Source organism: Eleginops maclovinus, chromosome 4 (genome assembly GCF_036324505.1).
Source record: "Eleginops maclovinus isolate JMC-PN-2008 ecotype Puerto Natales chromosome 4, JC_Emac_rtc_rv5, whole genome shotgun sequence".
NCBI lineage: Eukaryota > Metazoa > Chordata > Actinopteri > Perciformes > Eleginopidae > Eleginops > Eleginops maclovinus.
This window is the reverse complement of record NC_086352.1, coordinates 23,368,505-23,391,332: the sequence shown is the minus strand read 5'-3', so window position 1 is coordinate 23,391,332 and position 22,828 is coordinate 23,368,505. Positions and strand designations below refer to the sequence as shown.

Below are 22,828 nucleotides of genomic sequence, written 5' to 3'. Positions count from 1 at the left end.
AGCAGTATAATTGTATATAAAATGTTATGTTGTGCATTTTAATTAGACTATATTATCCCCATAGTTAAATAATAAAACATGGTATAGTTTAGTAAAATACATGATACACGTAACAATAACATTGGAATAATGTTTCAATGTCAATATGTTACTTCAACCATGTCATGATCCGACACAAAGAGCTGCAGCTGGTGAAACATAATCCCAGTGTAGTTTTTTTCTGAGGCGATCCAGCAGCACCATCTATGGACGGAGTCCGGGCCTGCTGCTCCCTGCCACCCCGAAACACACCACATCACCATCGTTGCAAAACACAGCACAGGCCGGGCTACTCTCTGTCCCCTGAATAAGAGCGAGGAAGACCGTCAAGATGTCTGACATGGAAGATGATTTCATGTGCGACGATGAAGAAGATTACGACCTGGTATCTGTAACTGAAATTATTGACTTTGCGCTTTAATTTAAACAGTTTTGTCCGTTGAGCGCTAAGAGTGCAGGGCCGGTAGTACGTGCTAGCTACGTGTTAGCTGTTTAGTTAGCTTGTTGGCTAATATCAAGCTGACAGCGGATGACTAATGTTAGCGTCCTAGCTTGCTAACTACAGTTGGGTTTAGCTTATATTCACTTGTCTTAATGCACATTAACCATGCAAGATTGCCAATTTAGTGTACCTGTATTGAATATGTTAATTATTTTAAATTGCAGGCACGAAAAGCTAACCAACCGGCTAGTTAGCAAGCCGTGGCGTTGGCTAACTTTACGTTAGCTCAAGGCTCATACTTGCCGCACTGTATTTAGGGACGATTTTCTATCCCTAGCTTCATCTTAGCTAGCTAAGCGCTTCTGGTGTGTAATGTTAGCAACCGTGCAACTTAAATGTTTACACTGGATCTTCTGATTTGAACTTTGACATGATAATGTGCTTACATTTAGGAATACTCAGAGGACAGTAACTCAGAGCCAAATGTGGACCTGGAGAACCAGTACTACAACTCCAAAGCCTTGAAAGAGGATGATCCCAAAGCAGCCCTCAGCAGTTTCCAGAAGGTGGAGTGGTTCTATGTAGAAACAACAACCACCTGTTATTCTCTCTGTTTTTTCAAAAGCACACCATTTACACAAATCTCTTGGTTTGATTTTTTTTCAGGTATTGGAACTTGAAGGAGAGAAAGGAGAATGGGGATTCAAAGCACTGAAACAGATGATCAAAATCAACTTCAAGTTGGTATGTTCTGCAACACATGCCATGAGTTGTTTAAACCTATACAACCAGACATACATTATTAAGCAGATGTTTCCTTTTTTGTCTCAACCATGTAGACAAACTTTCCAGAGATGATGAACAGATACAAACAGCTCCTCACATACATCAGAAGTGCTGTCACCAGGAACTACTCAGAGAAGTCTATCAACTCCATTCTGGACTATATCTCTACCTCCAAACAGGTAGGGATAGACAATATGAGACATACATATCCAGCTGGCCTTAACATATGTTTTGACATTGTACCTTGCAGTATTTGATGTTGTAAATATGTCCTCCTAAAACTGTTTTATTTTTTGCTAGATGGACTTACTACAGGAGTTCTACGAAACCACTTTGGAGGCTTTGAAAGATGCAAAAAATGACAGACTGTGGTTTAAAACCAACACAAAGGTATGCACAACTTCACCACTGATTCCAACCATTATTTCCTAGTAAAACAGGTGCAAATAAATAATGTTTTTTTGTTCCTTCCCTGCAGTTGGGGAAGCTGTACCTGGAGAGAGAAGAGTATGGAAAACTGCAAAAGATCCTAAGGCAACTTCACCAGTCATGTCAGGTAATGAGATTTATTTTGTATCCTTGTTTGTCAGTATAATGCCATAATACTTGGCCTACATTTGAATAAAGATAGGTTTAACCTTGCAGATGTCATAAAATCCATTGTGGCTACTCTTTTAATTGCTTGCTCATTCAATTCTCTATTATCAGTAAATAATGTATTTTTCTCAGGCAAGTGTAACATATGTGGAGATTTGACCCGTATTATGATCTTAGAGATTATGTATTATGTCTGTCATCTACAGACAGATGATGGGGAGGATGACCTGAAGAAAGGCACACAGCTGTTGGAAATTTATGCACTGGAGATCCAGATGTACACAGCACAAAAAAACAACAAGAAATTGAAAGCCCTGTATGAGCAGTCACTTCACATTAAATCCGCCATTCCTCACCCGCTCATAATGGGAGTTATCAGAGGTATGATGGTGCACTTATCTTCGTTATTCATGGTGCAGTTATTTAACTTTTTTCAGTACAATCACTTCTGTCTGTTGATCGACCTGTCCTTGTTTGCTCTTGAACAGAATGTGGTGGGAAGATGCATTTGAGAGAGGGTGAGTTTGAGAAAGCTCACACAGACTTCTTTGAGGCCTTTAAAAACTATGATGAGTCCGGTAGTCCAAGAAGGACGACATGCCTGAAGTACCTGGTCCTAGCCAACATGCTGATGAAATCAGGGATAAACCCTTTTGACTCTCAAGAGGTATACAATTATTTCTTACTGATCAACGTATTATGCATATAGATTACTTGTTGCCACATACGTTTTTGGATTGCAGGTGGAGTTAAAAAAAAATAGCACATCTAGACTCTGTTAACAGAAGAAAGTCTGAAATTATTTTTGATGTTTTTTGCCTAATTTGTTTTCTCTCAAATGAAGTTGCCATGCCTAACTTTTTGTATTTTTTCCAAAGGCCAAACCATACAAAAATGACCCGGAGATCCTAGCAATGACAAACTTAGTAAGGTAAGCATACATTAATGCATCTAAGGATTAACTCTTTGTCCCATTGTTTACAACAGAAGCCTCACAATTATATTAATGGCTTTTATTTTTACCTTTTGTAACATTATAGTCACCAATTTTATTTTGAAATCTGTAGTGTCTTTATCAAACTTAACTAAACTGCAAATTCGGCCAAAAATAAAAAGGAATAGTGGCACTGTGTTGGTAGTGACATCTGTTTAACCCGACAGTCTTATCTATTATTAGAAAAAAAGTGAATGCATCTAAAATGTTTATAACAGATCTATTGGGTAAAGACTTGGGTAACAATATATGTGAACCACTTACTACTGTACACGTACACACATATGTTATGCATTCAGTTGTAAATGATGCATTTTCCTGTTTGACTGCTTCTCAATACAACATACTGAGAGAGGAATATGTTATTGTTAGTGGCCAAAACTATGAAAATCGACCCAAAATGCCAGCAATGAAAAGTGTTTCACGCTGTTGCGGATGTATTCTTATCTACTGGAAGCTGACGTTTTATAATTTGACCTTTGGTCATTATTTCAGTTCTTGTCATTGCATGTGTCCCAGTTTCATACTAGCTTTTACAGTTTGGTGTTTGCAGTTTGGAAATATGTTTAATTGGATTGCTTGTTTAATTTACTCTTAGTCACAAATATCAGAATGAAGTCATTAATGGTCCTATTATAGTTTATAACTTGCTAAACAGTGCTTAGTCAGTGCTAACATTGGTGTGCATTTCACAGTATGTGTATAAAGAAATGAACATAACTATTGTCTTTCCAAGCCCTTGGTTGTCTTCTGCTTCTTTGTTTGCTCTCTTTTGTTCTCATGTTACATACATAACTGGCACTCATAATAACCAACTAGTCTCAAATTGCTTACGTTCCAAGTATACATTTAAGAAATGTAATACATTAACAAGAAACCAATAAAGCACACCCAAAACTGTTGTAAGAATAGTGTTTACAAAAATTATAATATTTTGAAATGTTTTGAGAGCTACCAGGATGGGGTTTTTTATGGGTCACAGAGACACAATGTACATAGTATAACAACACTCACTGTTTTTTCTTCCAGCTCCTACCAGAACAATGACATCACTGAATTTGAGAAAATCTTGAAAACAAATCACAGTAACATAATGGATGACCCCTTCATTAGAGAGCACATAGAGGGTGAGTGGTGAACGTGACTTCAGTCACATGTGTGATAAATCTGTTGAATCTTTTTTTTTTTTCAAGTGTGGCTGATCATTCATGTTATGTTTCAGAGCTCCTGCGGAACATTAGAACTCAAGTACTTATCAAACTCATCAAACCATACACGAGAATACACATCCCTTTCATTTCTAAGGTAAGTACATGTGCTCAAAACATGTCCTGTACAGTGAGTGTGTCTTGTGTTTAAAACATTATTCGAAAATAATTTTCACTGATTGCCATGTGACTTTGTCTTGATAGTGTTTGCATGTAAAGCCAATCAGATTGAATAAAATTGTTTACGTAAAGCAGAAGCTAATGTCGCAACATTTGCTCTGGCATTGCAGCTAGCAATATTTTAGTTGCAGCAGAGCTATTCACATTCCTTAATGGGCAGAAATATAATAAAATGTAATTGTGTTCCAGCATTAAGATAAATAATGCATAATAATGAAATCCACACATGAAAAGCAACACTTGTATCCTTAAAATAAATCCACATATACATTATACAAATCCGTATTTTGTCATTAAAATGATTTCTTGTTTTGTGACATTAGTTTTCTTTTAAAGTTATTGTTGATTAACTGTATAGTTTCATAAAACATAGTTCAGGGTGTTCATTCATCCTTGTAAGAAAGTTGTATATGTCAATATATACAATATGTTTATTTGTTTACTAATGACTTCACATACTTGTATAACTTGAACTCTGACACAATATTTACAACAGCGTCTTCAGAGTATTTAATTCTGTGGATCCTACATTATGAAATTGTATTAGTTGACATACTTGTTTTACACATGTGCTGATGAGTCATGTCCTTTTCTTTTGGTTTCCAGGAGCTGAACATTGATGTGTGTGATGTGGAGAGTTTGCTGGTGCAGTGCATCTTGGATAAGTACGTTTCTCCATCACGTGGTTGCAGAGAAGTCAAATAGAAAATGGCTCCCTTCCTGTAAATAGTTCCTCATAGTTTGCCTCTTTTGGCCTTTTAAGAGCGTCAGGAGGTGGTCATAGACAGTTGCAGTTACATTGTAGTGTAATAGTGATCTGCTATTTACAGCCTCACATCCAAGCTGAACTGGTTCTCTGACGTAAATGAAAAGAACAGACTGATCTGATAAACTTTGCACTGTTGAGTAAAATGTTTTCCATTGTTGCATCATCCTCTTTAATGGTAAATGAATGGGGTTTAATTAATGCCACTCATTTTGAAACAATAAATCATTCTGAAAAAATATTGATTTTCTTAAATACAGGGTTAAACAGTATCATACATTCTCAATAAATCATGCAACTAATTATTTATTTATCTGAAATATTGACCGCCAGATCAGATATACAATTGAAACTGTGGATTTGTTTTTCAAGACTCAATTATCAGAGCTCAACTAAAATGTGTGGGAATGTAATTGTAGTGATATTGCAACATGTGGTTTCTCTGCTTAATTTGTTTATGTCTTTTTCACAGCACAATCCACGGCCGAATTGACCAAGTCAACCAGCTACTAGAACTGGACTACCAGAAGAGAGGAGGGGCTCGCTACACAGCTTTAGACAAATGGACAAATCAGCTGAACTCTCTCAACCAAGCCATTGTCAGCAAGCTCACATGATGGCATGTAAATTAAGAGACAAGGAAAATGGCATGTTTGAATACATCCATAAAGTATGCTACTGTGCTTCTTCAAGTAAATCCTCTGAGACGAGATACACAGCACAGGTTTTGAGAATGCCACCAATTTCAAGAAGACTCCAGGAACCACAAGAACGTGTTCAAAGTGTGTTGTTCTGTGGCGATTCGCCAAAATCACCAACACTTATTTGTGTTTTTCATGTTCCTGATTGGCAGATTCTTCCATGTGCAACACACGAATGCTTCAGTTGTTTAAAAAAAGTCCAAATGTGTATGAAAACGTGTACACAGTATTTTAATGTATACTGTTGCCTGTTGGTAATAAACAGATTTCTCTCGGCACTAAAAGGATTCAGCTGCCTTTGACTAGCTAAAGTTTTAACTCTGTGACTGGCGAGTTCGAGACAAATAAAATGTTTTTAACTGTCAATAATGACACATTAAGGAATGGGTTTTTTTCTCCACACATTTTGAATCGCTCTTCTATTTCTATGCATGCTCTTGACATGCATTGATCAGCCAGTAAAAGCTTTTTGAGCCTCGACGGCTTCCGCTCCAGGTGACTCCCATTTCCACAGTGACAGCAGCCGTTAGCTCAATCGCAGCAGAGCTAGCAGCTAGTCGGTGGAGAGAGCCAGCTGACGCAGCAGCAGCTAGCGGTTCTTAGGAACTGGGTGTGAGTCTATCTAAGCCTTCAGTGATACTTACTATTATTATTCACAATGAAGAAATTAAAAGGGCCCACATCCTGACGTCTACATTCTGGCCAATGACCGTCTGTCGCGGTGTCGTTGACTGACATGGACGCTAGTGACAACAAGGTACAGTTTATCCTTAAATGATCTGTGTTTTTGTATGGAGCTGTATGCCTGTGGAAGAAGAAGGGGCACAACGCTAGTCTACGCTGTCGAGGCCCAGATTGCACTGTTAACGTCATCATTCATAATAAGCCGCTAGTACCTTATTGCAATTATTACCAGTTGTGGTTTTTAGTGTGGTTTAAATTAGATATTTGTCTCAGTAGCCACACAAACGGCACACTATGCTTAGGTGATTTTCATGGGAGACAGCATAGCAAACAGTTATCCAGTTTGGCTAGCAAGCTAAGACAGCTAACGGTGACCGCAGCTTATTACAAAGCGGATAAAGCATTCCTGTCTTTTGTCACAGTTCATGTATTTTTGGGCCATTTTACAAAATTACTGATGTCTATTTGCATGACAATAATCCCATGTGATAAAACCCAAAACACTGTTTAAGCTGACATTTAGCTTGGAGCGCTAGCTAGCCTTAATGCTAAACATATCAGCTGTCATTTGACGGTGCTGATCATTTTAAGCGACACATACAGCTAGCAGTGTTTTGGGGAAAATGTGTTTGGTCAGAATTTGGAAAGGTGACCTAAAGGTTTCATCTGGGTGACTGTCAGGAATGTGTGCTAGATGAGAGCTTTGTTGTTGTCAGGAGAGGCGGGGAGGTTTCGTACATCGTGAGTAGAAGAATATCTGGTTCCGCTGCATTCATAGCATTCTTCCGACGCTGTTTGCAATGCAGAGATTTTAGTTTGGCTGCTGTTTGGTTTTGTGTCCTAAGACGTATTGACAATAACTCAAATTAACCTCCTTTAGCTGGTACATCTCATGATGCTGTTTTCTGACAAGTCAAATATGTGAGATTGAGTGCATCTGAAAATGTGTGTTCAGGTTTTGTGCTATTCATTTGTTCTGTTTTCAGTAAGTGAAACCCCCTTAAAAGCTTAATGCGTATGCAATGCTTTCTACACAAAACCAGCCGGCTCTCAGCACCGAAACGGATAGCCTGTTGGTGTTTGAAAGCAACTGGTGTGAGAATAAGTGCTTACACAAACAGAGGCTTGTGAGATCAGAAGCTCCCAGTCTAATCACTCTGAGATCGGTCATCCCCAATGAATGCACATCTGGGTCTGACCTCATAGCCTGTTCCACAATCACAGCTATTCTCACTCACCCTCTCACTAACGCACAGATACTACAAAGACACACATTGGTCTCATGAAATGGATCTGCTGGCCAACTCTGTTTTACCTCATAACTTTTGAAGAACACACAAGGCCTTTCGGGGCTTTCTGTATAATTAGCTTATCCTACTTTATCCTCTCAAACTTAATCCTATAATAACACCCTATCAGCTATACTGTACCATCGCACAGGTTCAGACCAACTACTGCAGTACTAAACCCTTCCAGCCATATCAGTGCAGGCATGGAAGCTGTTACTACCTGGAGGTTTGAAAATATCTTCTCCCAAGACTCTAGTTTTATTTTATCACCACGCACCATTCACAATGATCTGATTTAGATCGGATGTGATCTATAGATTATCAAAGTAAAGTGAGGGCACCACCCACGGACAGTAGCATGGGAGACAATAGCTGCCTGTGTGACATCCACCAGCTACACTGATGACTATTCATGCATCCCGACCACTGTTTCAGAGAAGTGTGGATGCCTTTGTACTCTGAACCCTGTCCCCTCTCTCAATCCTTTGCAAAAAATAGCAGATTTTTTTAATGAGACATCAATGCCTCCATGATGTTAAGTTAAGAGCAGTCGGAGGTGTGAAAGATGCGCCCAGACAACACTGACTAAATAACACAGCTGCCCATCCTGTACCTAAATTAGTAGAAAAAATATTTGCATTTTTTATGGCATTTTAACATTATTCAATAACAATAATAATAACACAGTTTATTCATGTAACACTTTTCAAAGGCAACGGTAAAAAGTGTTTAACCACAACAGTTTAATCAAAACTATAGTATACACAACCGTATTTGCCCTACCAGGAAAACCCCCCCAAAAAAGATAAATAAACATAAAACATGAAATGATCAAACTTTACTTTATTCTCAATGTCAAGAACAAATCACAGTGTAAATCTATTTTTAGGAATTAATAATCACTTCAAAATGGAATAAAGAAGGCATTTTGATAAATTTTGAAAGTGATTTTAAAAGAAGCAAAATGGAGTTTCTCAGGAAAATGGCAAATGCTCTCTCCTTTTACAGTTCAGTGCTTGTGTTTTGCTTATTTTTAGGAGGACTTCTAATAAGTTACTTTGTTTGACAAGCTAAGTTCTAACATTTGTTTTGACATTAAACAAATGTAGTATGTCTATTGGTTCAAAGTCCTTTATTTGTCATAAAGAAGAACTTGCAATTTATATCAAAATCATTTAATAATTCAGCATAATTAACACTATGACTTTAAAATAAGGGTCTGTTTAAAGGTGTGTAATAAAATGTAGGATGATCTATTGAATTGTACGTACAAACATTTTTTGCTCTAATTTATGAATACGCATTTTTTTGTGGCTGTGTTCCTCTAAATTGTCTTTAGCTAATTAAGCTTGGAGAACTTAAGTGTTTCCGTCCCAAGCCTTCCTTGGAGTGCCCCGGCCCTCTTAATCTTATGTCTTTCTGTGGCCCGCTGTACCACTAACTACAGCACGGAGACCCATCAAACCAGACTGACTAGAAGAAGTGACTTGGAGAAGACATTTTTGTGGGTTTGCCTTCCATAAATATGTCAGACTTTTAAAACAAATTAGATTTATTTATAAAGCTTTAAGCTTTATAAATACATCTATATTTCTACACATATAATGTTCATTTTATTTTAAGCACCAAAGCTTTAATTTGCCTACAATATATTACAAAAGATATATTTGTGATGTTGATGAGCAAGAACTTGGATGTTGTTGCTTTTTTAGTTGGGTAAATTACAGTATTTTACTTAAATCTGGCAGCTGCTCCTGGGATGTCTCAATCCATAGTAAAGCTTTAGATGTGTTTTGAATATATTTAGCCTTGCATGGTATACCCTTATAAATAATCAACTAAAAAGTTATTTTTGGATTTGAGCTAAAGAGACTTACCTCATTTCGACCATATTAACAAGAAGCTGCTCATTGTTTATATCCTTCACCGCTGTTTATCTAGCTGCAGATGTCTTAGTCGCTTGAGGAATTGACTGTCAAAAATAGCTGGAGCCCTTTTTTGACATGTTGTGTATATTGCTTTGATCCTTTAGTGGTGGTATCATGTGAACTATTAAAGATTTTATCTCTCTGATACGTTTTTTATTGATGACGGAACACACTTAGGACTGTAAGCCAACTGAAACAGTTTGAGGAGTTAGTGCTTAGCTGTGATGAACACTAACCAAATCAAAGGTTGTTTAGTAAACTATCTACAGCCCTCTCTTTCAAACTTTCTGAAGTTAATAACCTTTAAACGCCTTGGCATAGATCTTTCTCTTTTTGTTTACAATAAAGTCAATATTTGGATAAATGTTTTTGAATGAATTTTCTTTACTATGTTGATTCCAATCTAAATCTATCACTTTTGATCAAATGGCATTACAAAATCACGAAATAAAAGTGTCCCTTATACTGTGTCGATACAGCGAGAGTTTGATAAAATCCAAGCACAGTATGTGATGACTAACTTGGCCAACCTTGTTTGACAGATATCTTTGCTCTTTGAAGTAGTCCTTACTTCTCACTCAAATGAACCATGTTGTCAATAATTAGTAACAACTGTTTTTTTGTCATGGGTGCAGGATGTGAAGCTTTCAGCCGAAGTGGAACCGTTCATCCCACAGAAGAAAGATCTTGAAGGATCCCTTGTCAGCATGAGTCTTTCTGGAGAGGCAGGCGGAGGAGGAGGTGGGAGTGGAGGTATAGGCGGAGGTGGAGGAGGGGTGGAAACCACTCCCATACCCAGCTACCTCATCACCTGCTATCCTTTCGTGCAGGAAAATCAGCCCAACAGGTACTGTCTCTCTTTCACAGCGGAGGGTGGGTTTTAGTAATAGGAGATATTTTGAAGCCCGTTATTAAACCCAACCCATTAAACTCTGATTAAATGGCACCAGTGGTTCTAGTTCAGGATAGTTATGTATTTTGCAGATGCTTTGGCGAAAATGTAGCCATTCCATGTGGTATTGTGGTACATCTGGTGTCCCCATTTCAAACTGGAACTTTCTATTTTAAGAAAAAACCATTCACTGCGCTGTCTTCTATAATAATATTGAAAAGAAGATGAAAACACAGCATACCTAGTGAGATCCCAATCATATCCTTTAAACAGTGTATTGGTTTAGATCTGCTAGATTGCTCAGTATTTTATGGCAGCTTGATTATGAATGGAAACCTCCAAAGAGTTTACATGGAACCACAATCTATGTTTCCAGTGGCTTTTTCTTTGTCCGGAGTGATCTGCTGTATCCTTGCACACATCCGTTCCTTTGTTTCCTTCCCCTCTATTTGAATGCTAGGAAATAGCCGGTATAGTAGGCTGGCGGTGGAAATGTCATTTGGATCCTTATCAACATTTCTGCATACCATGAACACGCCCCCTAACAAAACGACCGTCATGCAAATCACTGCAGAACCAGTTAACCAGTGGAATGTCAGTCTCCCAAAAATAAACGTTAAATGTAAACTTTTTAAGTATGACCATTTATGTTTTATAAAGGGATACATCTTTAAAGGCCATTTTAGATTAAAACATCTCCTGCAAGATAGCAAACATTTCCTAATTTTAAAGAACACATTGTTATCGCCACATTGTTTGATGTCCTAGAGACACTACAAACTGAGACTGTTTATAATACAGGGAACAAAGATGAGTGTGTGAGATTCTTAACAATGAATAACAGCTAATAAAGCTGAAATCTCTTCCTCACCAACATAAAAGTGCATACTTTAAATTGATGAACAAAAAAAACGTTTGACACCTAAGACCTTAGTATTACTACAACACAGCCTTTATTTCTAGTTTTATATAATATTTTGTAAAGTGTCATGCAATATGAGTGTTATATCCATTGGGAGTGTCCGTGCTAATATAGAATGATTCCTCTCTTTCGCTTCCCAGGCAACATCCTATGTATAATGGAGGGGAGATGCGCTGGCAGCAGCCTAACCCCAGCCCCGGTGGTTCATACCTGGCTTACCCCATCATGTCTTCACCCCAGCCTCCTGTCTCCAATGACTACGCTTACTACCAGATTATGCCTGCTCCATGCCCTCCTGTGATGGGCTTCTACCAGCCCTTCCCTGGAACCTATGCTGGTCCTGTGCAGGCTGGAGTGGTCAACCCTGTCTCTGCAGATGTTGCTGAAAGACCTCTATCTCTGGGGCCTGCATACGGGATGGCCAGGGGGAGAGGCATGGTCCGATCTAATGTTCTCCCAAAGGTAAGGAAGGTCACAATCCATGTTGTATTAATGTGACAATAACACCATGGTATTTGTAATACTAACAAGTGTTCCTCCTTATGCACCACCTTAATCTTTCTCATACAGCAACAGTTAGGTGTCTGCCTGCCTCCAAGAGTTCGCCGGCCTCCAACCAGGAATGTGGCCGTGCAGAAGGAGGTGTGCACTTTGGGGCCTGATGGTAGGACCAAGACAGTCATGTTGGTGGATGCAGCACAGCAAACTGGTAAGAATACTGAGGCAATGAATAAAGATGCAAAACCTTCCATGCAAGGTCTTTTAATTATAAAAAAAAAACTCGGCTAACTTAAGAAAACAAGCTGTTTATTGTTCTAGCAGTGGGAAGCAGTAAAGTGTACTGCCAACGTCAGTGATGTTCTCAAACCATTGGCTGAGAGGAGCTTGAGGTTCAAACATTCCAGACTTAAAGGTGTCTGTTTGTCTGTGAACAAGAATCTTTCCCATCAGAGAGGAAGCAATACACTGTGCCAGTAAGAGAGACAGCTGATCGTACACTGATGATGTTCATGCTTAACATCTGAAAGAGAGGGAATGCAGAGTTTCCAGTTGGAGAGCTTAAAATGTTTGCGGCTCATGGTGTCGACAGTGATGTGTCTGTTCTAATGAACCTGCCTCATAAATAGTTTAGGAGGCAGTCCATTGTGTTTTTAAGTAACACATACAATTCCTCTCTTATTGTCACCCCACACTTTTTGTACTAACTGTTCCAGACCTGTTTACATCTGGGTCTATATATCCCATTACACATGTACATCTGGTTCATCCCTATTTAAATGTGGGTTTATGAATTAATTCATCAATTTCTATTTCTATTCATTGTTTATTTGTATTTTATAGCTATGTTTAAACATTTCACTATTTATATCTAGGATTCCATTTCTTAAATGAGTTACTTTCGGTACATATTTAATGAGCATTGTTGCAGCGAGAACAAGATCTAAGATTTTCATGGCTAACAACTGCATCTCAGAGAAATTGAAACCTGATCTACTATATTTAAAGTCCTTCTGTTATCTAGTATTTTTATGATTATAGCTGTTGTATTCATTTGTCCCATTGTGCAACACATTTATATCAGGTTTAAGCTTCTCTTACTGTGTCCTCAGATTTCCAAGGTGAGTTGTCTGGGCGCTGTGCTGCTGAGCGGGCTAGTCCCCTGCTCTGGAAAAACCGAACCAAGAGAAGAAGGGCTTCCCATCCCTCTGAAAGCTACGAGCAGGGTGCCAGTGAGGCAGATATAGACAGCGACAGCGGCTACTGTAGCCCCAAACACAACCAGGCGGCAGGGGTAGCACAACGAACAGCAGAGAGCACAGCAGCTCCAGCAGTAAGTTGGCTACTTACCACCCGCAACACGGTAACAGACAAACTCGAGAAACTGCTTGAACTCAAAATCCCATCATTATTTAGCTTGTGGATATCATACAAAAGCATGTTTACAAGTGTAGCAAACTTTGCAACACTTCACGAGCATATCATAAAGAGTCATGGAAGTTTTTCATGTAACAATGGTAGAGGTCAAAGATTTGAGAGTTAACATGTCACAACAAAAACACTCTTCATGTGTCACAGCACTGTACAGGGCGAACAGCAATCAGGGAGGTGAAATATAGACATTTAAAGACTTCTCACTCTGTAATTAGAACATTTCCCACACTCACGATTTCTTAAATTTGTCTTCTTTTCCTCTGCCCTCTCCATGTGTCTTTGTATAGGGAGTAGAGGCTGGTGTAATGACAGGTACGTTTGACAACACAGTGTATTAACCTTCCTTCCCCCCACATGTTCACACCAGGCTATGACATAATATATTACAAATGAATGGAGATGTTTTTATTATTTACTATTTTATTATTTAAATTATTAGCAGGAACATGGGTGAATGCAGCCTCTCAGGCTACCCCGAAGTCCTGGGGAGACAGGAACGGACATTTTCACAGAGCAGACCAGAGGAAAAATCCTGAACAGAGAAACTTCTCACAGGTACAGTAGATCCACTTTGAGAAAAAAGGCTTATGTGTGTCAGAAGAACAACTGTGGGATTTTGAGAAGGTTTAAATGCAATCATTTTGACCCAAAGGCTCTTTCCTGTAAGTGGCAGTAAGGCTTACTGAGCAGCAGGTGAGGGATCAGTGTACAGAAACTCTCTATTCTAATAGTCTGTTACATAGCCCACGTGTTTATAATGGTGTTGGGTTTCTCTGATTGCAATTGATGATATCATTTCTAAGAATTTGTGCTACTGGACATCCAATTTCATAACTTCTAGATGTGAGTAGAGGACTGAAACTAATATCTAAACACACATCCCTCACATAATTAATGTCTGCAGTGTCCGTCACACATACTAGTGTAACAATGATTACTTTCTCTCTGTCTCCTTCTGTCGTGATGCAGAGCCAATCGCGCTGTCTGTAGGGATTGGCTTGCAAACGGATGCACAGGATAATAAACACATGTAACATCAGTTTTACCCATTTTAACTCCTGTGTTATCTTATCTCTACCTTTCAGGATTTCCACAGTGGTTATCCGGGGCGTTTGCTGCCGAACCAATCAGAACACAGGCTGCAGCCTGCAGTGGCTACAGAGCTCACACCAGAGCCCCTCTACTTTGAGGTGAGAAGTTTCTTCAGATTTATTTTATTGTATAGAATTGTCGATGTAGCACCGTCATGAACACAGTTTGATATAGATTTATTTTAGGCCTTTTTGTTTGTTTTTCTGAAATGTAATCTACATGTTTGTCAGGATGAAGATGAGTTCCCAGATCTGGCTACTGCCGGGGCTGCCCAACGAAGCAGCAAACCAGAACCTACTGCAGCCCAGACACACACGCAAACAAAGCTGCACAAAAACTTGGTGAGGCAAAGCTTTCTATCAAGGCTCTCTGCCTCTCAGATAGTAGATTGGTATATTCGAGAGTATTGTAATTTATTCTGTTAATATTTATATTTTAAATCAATTGTTATTAACTCTCATTTTATATAAAAGTCTGAATTGGAAAAACACAGAAAAGGGTGTCGGTAGTAAACATGGTCAGTGATATAGAAAGTCTGGGGTATTGTTTATCTCTGCTCTGGATCTGTGTTGTCCCTCTCAATTTGGTATTAGTAATTATTCTGTTGACGAGCATTTCCCTGTAAACAAACAGCATAAAGCTTCGATAACTAGGAAGTAACATTAGCTGCAATACTTCCGAAATACATGGGGAATGCAGCCAAATGTCTTGACTGTTATCTTTTAATCTTTACAAACATATATCAAATAGTTTGTGTTTTCACAGCTGGATAACCTGCCAGAAAACTCCCCTATCAGCATTGTGCAGACACCTATCCCTATTACAACCTCTGTTCCCAAGAGGGCCAAAAGCCAGAGGAAGAAGGCTCTGGCTGCTGCCTTGGCCACTGCACAGGAATACTCTGAAATCAGCATGGAACAGAAGAAACTGCAGGTATCAACATGCACTTTGTCTGCTGGTCATGTAGGCCGGGTTGAGACTGAAAAGCTTTAATGTTCTGAAGGGGTTTCTATTTCTTCTCTGTATTTCTGGCTTATGATTACCATTCTGATCTTTAGTTGTATTTAACTGGTTCAATGGTGTGACCTTGTTGTGCCTTTTTTATTTTCTTGCCCTGCAGGAGAAATTCACCAAAGCAGCAGGAAAGAAGAGTAAAACCTCTGTGGAGCTGGACCTGGGAGACATGCTGGCAGCTTTGGAGAAACACCAGCAGGCTATGAAGGCTAAACAGCTCAACAATACCAAGCCTCTGTCTTTTACAGGTATGAACTGAAAAATCCTTTTTCCAGTTGCGTCTTGTTTGTGTTTTTAATTAATACTGCAGAAATTCTGGCCTTTTTTTGTAAATGTTCTTCCAATGTAAACATGTTTACCAAAAATAATGGTGCACATATTACAATATGAAATGAGTTTTGTCACATTTTGCATATAAACTCATTTTGTGGTCCTTCTCTCCAGTTGGAACAACCACTCCATTCCACGGTTCAGGCTCCTCCAGCCTGCCGTCCATGTTGAAGGTCCATCAGCAGTCGTACACAGCACCACACAACTCCCTGGATTCCACCGCACCCCGTATCAAGAGGGGAAAGGAGAGAGAGATCCCCAAAGTGAAACGGCCAACAGCCCTGAAGAAGGTTAATAATACCATTTGAATTCATCATTAAGGAGAAGCCGAATGAATCGGATTTAGTCTTCATGAAAATGTGTAAAAGGAGTAGAGATCTTTTGAACCTGCAAGTGCCCTTGTTTTTGACATTAGTGCTGTGCCTTTTGATAGATTATCTTAAAGGAACGTGAAGGGAAAAAAGGGAAGACAAGTGTAGAGCAAGAGTCTTCAGGCCACGAGGACCAGGGGGATGAATCTCTAAATTTTACTGATGAAATTGCACGAGAGCCTGCCTCCCAAGAAGGTGAGTGTTATTTATTATCAAGAACTTAAAGCTATTCAGTTTCATTTTTTATTTTTTTTATCCCTGATACATTTTCTAATTCTTATTTCTGGTCTGTTTCTCTGTTTGCCCCCACAGAAAATGGTCTGAGTATGCCCAGCGATGCATCCCTTTCCCCGGCCAGTCAGAACTCCCCTTACAGCATCACCCCGGTGTCCCAGGGATCTCCTGCCAGCTCCGGCATCGGGAGTCCCATGGCCTCAAACGCCATCACCAAGATCCACAGCCGACGTTTCAGAGAGTAAGAACACACTTTCATCTCATGTAAAGTGAAGCAAATAACATTGAACAGGGCAGAACTGTTTTAAGAATCCCTGGCATGGAAATGTCTAAAAAATGTTCCATGTGGTAGCAAAAAAAATGAGCAAAGCAAATACTTCTCCCACTCAAAAACCAGAGCCTTGGCTGTGAAACGCTCTGAATGTTACAGGCTGTTTTTAAGGATGGAGCTGTACAATAAAGAATTGTATAGCACAGATGCCAAGCACATTGTTCTTTCTCAGCAAAAATGTAAGCCAGTGGTCACAAACACATCTTTGTCCTCCATCTCTTCTTCTGTAGGCCTATTGTCCGAGCCCACCCTTTCCTAACAGATTTTGCATTTAAAGCCTCCAAAAGACCTTTGTAGCCAAGCCCCTCCTCTAAGCACTGACCCGCAGGACGTTTGATCCTCAGGCCACACAACGTCGATCTTTCGATAAATATTTCCACAATGCCTCTGGGAGAATGCATGCAACCTAATGGATTTACTTAGAGAGGCTTATCCTGATTCAGAAAAGGGCTAAAACAAAAAAACAAGAAGACAATAAATAACATTTTGATGAACAGCAGTAAACATTATGTATCATTTTAAGAAGAACACACATTAAACAATTAATATTATTATAGTCTAGAGGTAGTAAAGGCTTACTTTCTTAGAAACTTTGACACCTTCTAATAGCTTGTATGGTTGGGCCAACACTCCATAACCTAAAGCTTTTCAGTTAACCTTTGCATCAGACAAACAAAGGTAGCGTTTCATTGCCATTCAGAGGCAGTAACCAAATAATGTTTATCATTTTGCTCAAAAAATATCGTTACTATCCAAATTGTACAGATATTTTTGATATTTCATTGTTGAAGTTCCAAAGCAGGACATTTCGAAGCATTATTTGTGCTATTTGAAACAAACTGGAGTCATCCTTATTAGCCTTGTTTCCAATTAATTATCACCTCCATTAGTTTTCTTCTCATGGCCTTTTTCTCCTCTGTAGGTACTGTAACCAGGTGCTGAGTAAAGAGATCGACGAGGGTGTGACGATGCTGCTACAGGAACTAGTACGCTTCCAGGAGCGTGTCTACCAGAAGGATCCTACAAAAGCCAAATCCAAACGCCGCCTGGTCATGGGTCTCAGAGAGGTCACCAAGCACATGAAGTTAAATAAGATTAAGTGCGTCATCATCTCTCCCAACTGTGAGAAGATCCAGGCCAAAGGTGAAACATTTTGTGTAACCGTGTCCAGCAGGGATCGAAAATTGTCTGAGATCTGACCAACAGAGCTGTGTTACATTTTAAAAACAGGCTTTAAACAATTTTGTTAAGATAAAATGTATTAAGAGACTATGGGAAAGGGGTCTATGGAGATATATATTATATTATAATTTATTTATAAACAGTGAGTTTCAGTTAATTGTATAACCGCCAGCCCTCTGAGAGTGCTGAGAGTGAACCAAGACAGTGGACTGATAAATAAGGTTGCTCATTTACGGCTAAATTATTAAATAACTGACTATTTGCTAAAGAGTTTGCCATACCAACCTTATAGTGATGCCGCTTGATTACGCTGCCCCCAAGTGGGCAAAAACTCAGTTATTGCACTTTTTAAAAAATGTTCCAAACTCATGATAAATATTCAGCAGAGGGTTTACAAAGAACATACCCAGCAGTCACGTGATTGTAGATCTGTCAGGCTGACTTTGATATTCTCAACATAAAATCATCAAGTCATTCGTTGGTTTTTCCTGTTGATTTTGCCCATCATTTTTATCCAAGTTGATGTTATTTTGTTGCAGGTGGTTTGGATGAAGCACTATACAACGTCATTGCCATGGCTCGGGATCAGGAGATCCCATTTGTGTTCGCCTTGGGCAGAAAAGCTCTTGGACGCTGCGTCAACAAACTAGTGCCTGTCAGTGTGGTTGGCATTTTCAACTATTCAGGAGCTGAGGTTAGTTGCTCCCATCCTAGCTTTTTAAGTCACTTAATATTTTACTATCTACCCACCTGTCAATCTTGACATCAGGTTACTAACTCGGTTAAACCTCCTTCAGGGTCTCTTCAACCGCTTGGTGTCTCTGACCGAGGAGGCAAGGAAAGCCTACAAGGAGATGGTATCCGCTCTGGAGCAGGAGCAGGCCGAGGAGGCTATGAAAAATGACAAGAAAGTCCCACACCACATGGGGCATTCCCGCAACCACTCTGCTGCTTCTGCTATCTCCTTCTGCTCCATTTTCTCTGAGCCCATCTCAGAGGTCAATGAAAAGGAATATGGTAAGCCCCCTCATTTATTGTCATAGATTTTTATATGTAATCAGTGGTGAAACGATTATTCAGATATATTCGTTATTAAAAAAACAGCTATGGAGCATAACCGATCTGTAAATTCCTTCAGAGACCAACTGGAGGAGTATGGTGGAGACTTCAGATGCCCTGGAGCCTATCGAGGCTGAGCCGAGTCGGCCTTTGCCCTCCACAGCCGCTCACAAAGAGAGTGAGACCCCGGCAGCCTCCACCAGCACCACCCAGCCTGCCCCTACCGCTCCCCAGCCCAGGACAGGGCCTCTGACACTGACACAGGGTCCCAGTGAGAGAGACGAGGTGCGGGTCGACGACCGCTTGGAGCTGGCCTCTCAGCAAAGCACAGAGACAGGTTCATTGGACGGGAGCTGCAGGGGCCCTTTGAACTCCTCCATCACCTCCACAACTTCCACCCTGGTCCCCGGGATGTTGGAAGAGGCGGACGAGGAGGAAGAGGAGGAGGAGGATTACACTCCCGAACCTATTTCTGTAGAAGTGCCCACCCTCAGCAGCCGCATCGAATCCTGGGTGTCAAAGACTCTGGAAAACCTGCAGCTGGGGAAGAGCCAGGAAAGTACAGAAGAGGAGGAGGATGAGGAAGATGAAGAAGAGGAGAAAGCGCAGAGTGAAGAGGAGGACATCGATTCAGCGGACATCGCAGAGACAGGGACGGAGGACAAAGAGGCAGTGGCGGTTAAGAAAGCCAGCGGTTGATCTACCCCCTCCTTCATACACTCATTTCCTCTGTCGCTCTCTCCTCCCTCTTCACAGCAGCCAGCAGCTTTTCCTTTCTCTCTCCCTCTCTGTCTCTCTCTCTAACCCCTGACACCAGACATAATCTCAGGTATCCAACCAATTGACCAACACTCACAAGCATTACACAGAAACTGATCAACTCACCGCATCGCAGACCAAACAACAACTAACACAGTCTGAAGGACAGCAGTTCACCAACACTCCTCTCGTAGTTTAAAAGGATGCCCTCACTTCTTCGGCCCACGACCTGCTACACTTGAATCCAGAGGGAAGTTTTTGACTTTCCCCCTCCAAAGCTGAACTCTTTTAGAGTCGGGGATGTTTCTGGGAGCAAGTGCTGTCTGAAGCCCACAGAGTAGGAAGGTTGGAACCGTTCAGCTCCCATCTTACTTCATACAGAGCTCACATGGTTTACAGCTCTGCAAGTATTTGTGTGTGTGTGTGTGTGTGTGTGTGTGTGTGTGTGTGTGTGTGTGTGTGTGTGTGTGTGTGTGTGTGTGTGTGTGTGTGTGTGTGTGTGTGTGTGTGTGTGTGTGTGTGTGTGTGTGTGTGTGTGTGTGTGTGTGTGTGTGTGTGTGTGTGTGTGTGTGTGTGTGTGTGTGTGTGTGTGTGTGTGTGTGTGTGTGTGTGTGTGTGTGTGTGTGTGTGTGTGTACAGGCACATAATTAGCATTTATTTTTGCTGTGTTGTTGAGTTTTATCTTTGTAAATAATGTGTGTGTTTTCCAGCTGCTCCATGAGGGAGGGAGAGACATGCATTTCTTAATTCATTTTTGGTGGGTGTTTTGAGTTGCTTACAGAATATGGAAATGTCGGGGGTGGGGTGGGGGTATGTCTTTCTACCGAAAACCACCCCCACCCATCAGTCTTCAGAGTGTTTTTTAATGGTCAAATAATAAGTGTACCATTCTGTATTCAGACAATTCAGATGATTAACTTCTAAGAAGCAAAACAAGCTTTGTGTATATAACTTTGTCTATGTGGTTCTACTACATTATATAATGATTTGTCATATTGATCTTGCCTAGTGTGAAACGATTTGGGTGGTTTGCCTCTGACTGGAATTGTCTTGAGTTCCCAAATGCTGTCTGTGCTTCATAAAACACATGGCTCCTGTTTTGTTCTCCCTGATGCTGGTTCTACTCTGATGGATGGACCACATCTTAGACTCTTTAAGTCCTTTCATCCAGAGAGAGGTTTTGCAACTTAGACACTGAATTGAAAATGAAAGGCTTAGATCTGACTGTTTAGATTGTGACATCATGGAATCATCAGGGTACAGGAAATTTGCCCTTAATTTTTATTTTTTCAAGTATGTTTTCTTTAGAAAATTCCACTTAAATCAAATGAACCAATAGAAAAAGCAGGGGTTTGCAATCCCAAAATGGAAAAATTTGATAGGGTTGCTTGCAAATGAATGTTTTTTTTAGAGTTCTTCTAGATTTCCGAGACAGATTTTGTCAGTGCTTAAAGTCAGTTCATCAAAGCTGAGAAGCTCCACCATCAGCCAGAGTCGCCACCAGAAGTCAAACAAGTCCTCACAAAGTCATACAAATACTAATGATAAACCCTTGTAAATACAAGTGTACAAAAGATATTTTGATTCTTCCATTGTATTAAAAAAATACTATCATCCTGTTCTTAAAGCCATTTGATAGTTTTAACTTTCAAACAGTTGGAATCCAGTTTGATAATGGTATTTGATAGTGAATCATGGTGAGAGTTCAGCCAACCGAAGATGATGAGTTGTGTGTAAATGCAGTATGCCTCGCTGTATGCAATGTGAAGCCCTGAGACGGGATGTGACAGTATACTGAATATCATACTGGGGACTATGAAAGTATTTCTAGTTTGATTGCAGGTACCCTCTGTGTATGCCTTTTTGTTTCTATGACTTCCATCAAAGTGTTTGAAGTATGTTTAATTGACAGCAAGTGTGTTTCTTTGCACTATGTAAATACAGTACTGGTAAAGGTCTTGTAACTAATGTGAACAAAAAACAAAAAAACGGTTCGATGAAGTACTTTTTTCAGCGTGTTCCTCGTCTTTATATGGATATTTAAGACCGTCTCCTGCAGACTGTACATCACTAGCAACATTGTTATAGGCTGTTTCTCATAATCCTGTTATCACTCTTAACCTATATGAACTGATGATTAACATCATTAAAATGTTGTTTAAGTAAACCCTTTAAATGATGCCTTGTCTTCTATCCTCTGTTGACTATTTAATGAGCATGAGACAATTATATTTTAGTTGAGCTTGTACAGAATTGATCTGATTATTATTCATTTCAGCTCATTTTTCAAGCAAAAGTGCCAAATGTTCTGTGTTTCCAGGTTCTGAAATGGGAGAGGTATGGCTTCCTTTTTGTATGACATTGAATAGTTTGCCGCACATTCATGCCCACTCCTCCATACTTTTCCAAGATTTTTTTATCTAAATCGTGTTCTATCAAATTGCTTTAAAAATAATAATGAATGTAAACCAGGATTGCAATTTCTTAAACCACCACTAGGAAGGGACACAACTCTATACCATTTTATGCACTGGTGAAACCATTCTCATTTTTGTTTATTGCGTCCAGATTTCTCACATGTAGTATGCAGTTGTCAAGTTATCAAGGAAAATCCGGAAGTCATTAATACTTATTTACGCTTACATTTTGTTAAATTAAATCAGTGATCTCAGTAAGGAAGCATTTCCACACTCACATTGTTGTTGTATGCATCTTTTAATCTGGAATAAGTGCAATATTTAAAACACCTTCTGTGCCGGCGCCTGTCTTGCATATTGCTCTGAATAGAATCAACTGAAAATGCAAATAATTCAGTTAAATCTCCTTCCCTTTGTGATTCATGCAGGCCATTTGAATAATACTTGCAATAAGCATACCATATGTCAGACTATAAATCAAGTCAATGTGATCTATTTCTACAAAAACTATTAATACCTTTGCTATTCTATTGAGAAAAACATTTCTAGGGGGGATATACAGTGTATTAATAACACATTTACAGCATCACTGAAGTGGAACTGATGTTAGGAAAGAGGCATAGAGCACTCCTGTACTGTATTGGCTCTGCCTCAGAGTAAAAGTGTGTATGTGTGTGTG

General features: G+C 39.7%; 2 protein-coding genes across 6 annotated transcripts; both read left to right on the top strand.

Annotated features, from left to right (window-relative positions):
* Positions 1 to 215: 215 nt before the first annotated feature.
* On the top strand, positions 216 to 6,093 carry cops2 (COP9 signalosome subunit 2). Of its 2 annotated transcripts, none has more exons than XM_063882467.1 (13): positions 216 to 424; positions 934 to 1,047; positions 1,148 to 1,225; positions 1,321 to 1,446; positions 1,568 to 1,657; positions 1,746 to 1,823; positions 2,071 to 2,245; positions 2,353 to 2,531; positions 2,743 to 2,795; positions 3,888 to 3,985; positions 4,081 to 4,163; positions 4,853 to 4,911; positions 5,485 to 6,093. In XM_063882467.1, the coding sequence occupies exons 1-13, from the start codon at positions 371 to 373 to the stop codon at positions 5,627 to 5,629; spliced, it is 1,332 nt and encodes a 443-aa protein (XP_063738537.1). In that variant the 5' UTR covers positions 216 to 370; the 3' UTR covers positions 5,630 to 6,093. The 2 variants fall into 2 exon arrangements, with proteins under 2 accessions (XP_063738537.1, XP_063738536.1); XM_063882466.1 differs by having other exon boundaries at positions 242 to 430.
* A 126-nt stretch (positions 6,094 to 6,219) lies between these two features.
* On the top strand, positions 6,220 to 21,908 carry secisbp2l (SECIS binding protein 2-like). Of its 4 annotated transcripts, none has more exons than XM_063882460.1 (18): positions 6,220 to 6,470; positions 10,250 to 10,461; positions 11,569 to 11,890; positions 11,999 to 12,137; positions 13,039 to 13,259; positions 13,648 to 13,672; positions 13,800 to 13,915; positions 14,446 to 14,550; positions 14,683 to 14,793; positions 15,218 to 15,385; positions 15,573 to 15,714; positions 15,911 to 16,086; positions 16,230 to 16,362; positions 16,480 to 16,642; positions 17,655 to 17,875; positions 18,454 to 18,608; positions 18,712 to 18,931; positions 19,053 to 21,908. In XM_063882460.1, the coding sequence occupies exons 1-18, from the start codon at positions 6,450 to 6,452 to the stop codon at positions 19,670 to 19,672; spliced, it is 3,270 nt and encodes a 1,089-aa protein (XP_063738530.1). In that variant the 5' UTR covers positions 6,220 to 6,449; the 3' UTR covers positions 19,673 to 21,908. The 4 variants fall into 4 exon arrangements, with proteins under 4 accessions (XP_063738530.1, XP_063738529.1, XP_063738528.1 ...); XM_063882459.1 differs by having other exon boundaries at positions 15,203 to 15,385; XM_063882458.1 differs by having other exon boundaries at positions 13,039 to 13,289.
* Positions 21,909 to 22,828: the final 920 nt, after the last annotated feature.

What these genes read in the sequence shown, in the direction of transcription:
- cops2 (XM_063882466.1), top strand. Translation starts at nt 371, where the DNA reads ATGTCTGACATGGAAGATGATTTCATGTGCGACGATGAAGAAGATTAC. An exon ending in AACTTCACCAGTCATGTCAG is followed by an intron (nt 1,824 to 2,070) that starts GTAATGAGATTT and finishes TGTCATCTACAG; the next exon opens with ACAGATGATGGGGAGGATGA. An exon ending in GTGCAGTGCATCTTGGATAA is followed by an intron (nt 4,912 to 5,484) that starts GTACGTTTCTCC and finishes TCTTTTTCACAG; the next exon opens with CACAATCCACGGCCGAATTG.
- secisbp2l (XM_063882457.1), top strand. Translation starts at nt 6,450, where the DNA reads ATGGACGCTAGTGACAACAAG. An exon ending in TGGAACAGAAGAAACTGCAG is followed by an intron (nt 15,386 to 15,572) that starts GTATCAACATGC and finishes CTTGCCCTGCAG; the next exon opens with GAGAAATTCACCAAAGCAGC. An exon ending in GGCCAACAGCCCTGAAGAAG is followed by an intron (nt 16,087 to 16,229) that starts GTTAATAATACC and finishes GCCTTTTGATAG; the next exon opens with ATTATCTTAAAGGAACGTGA.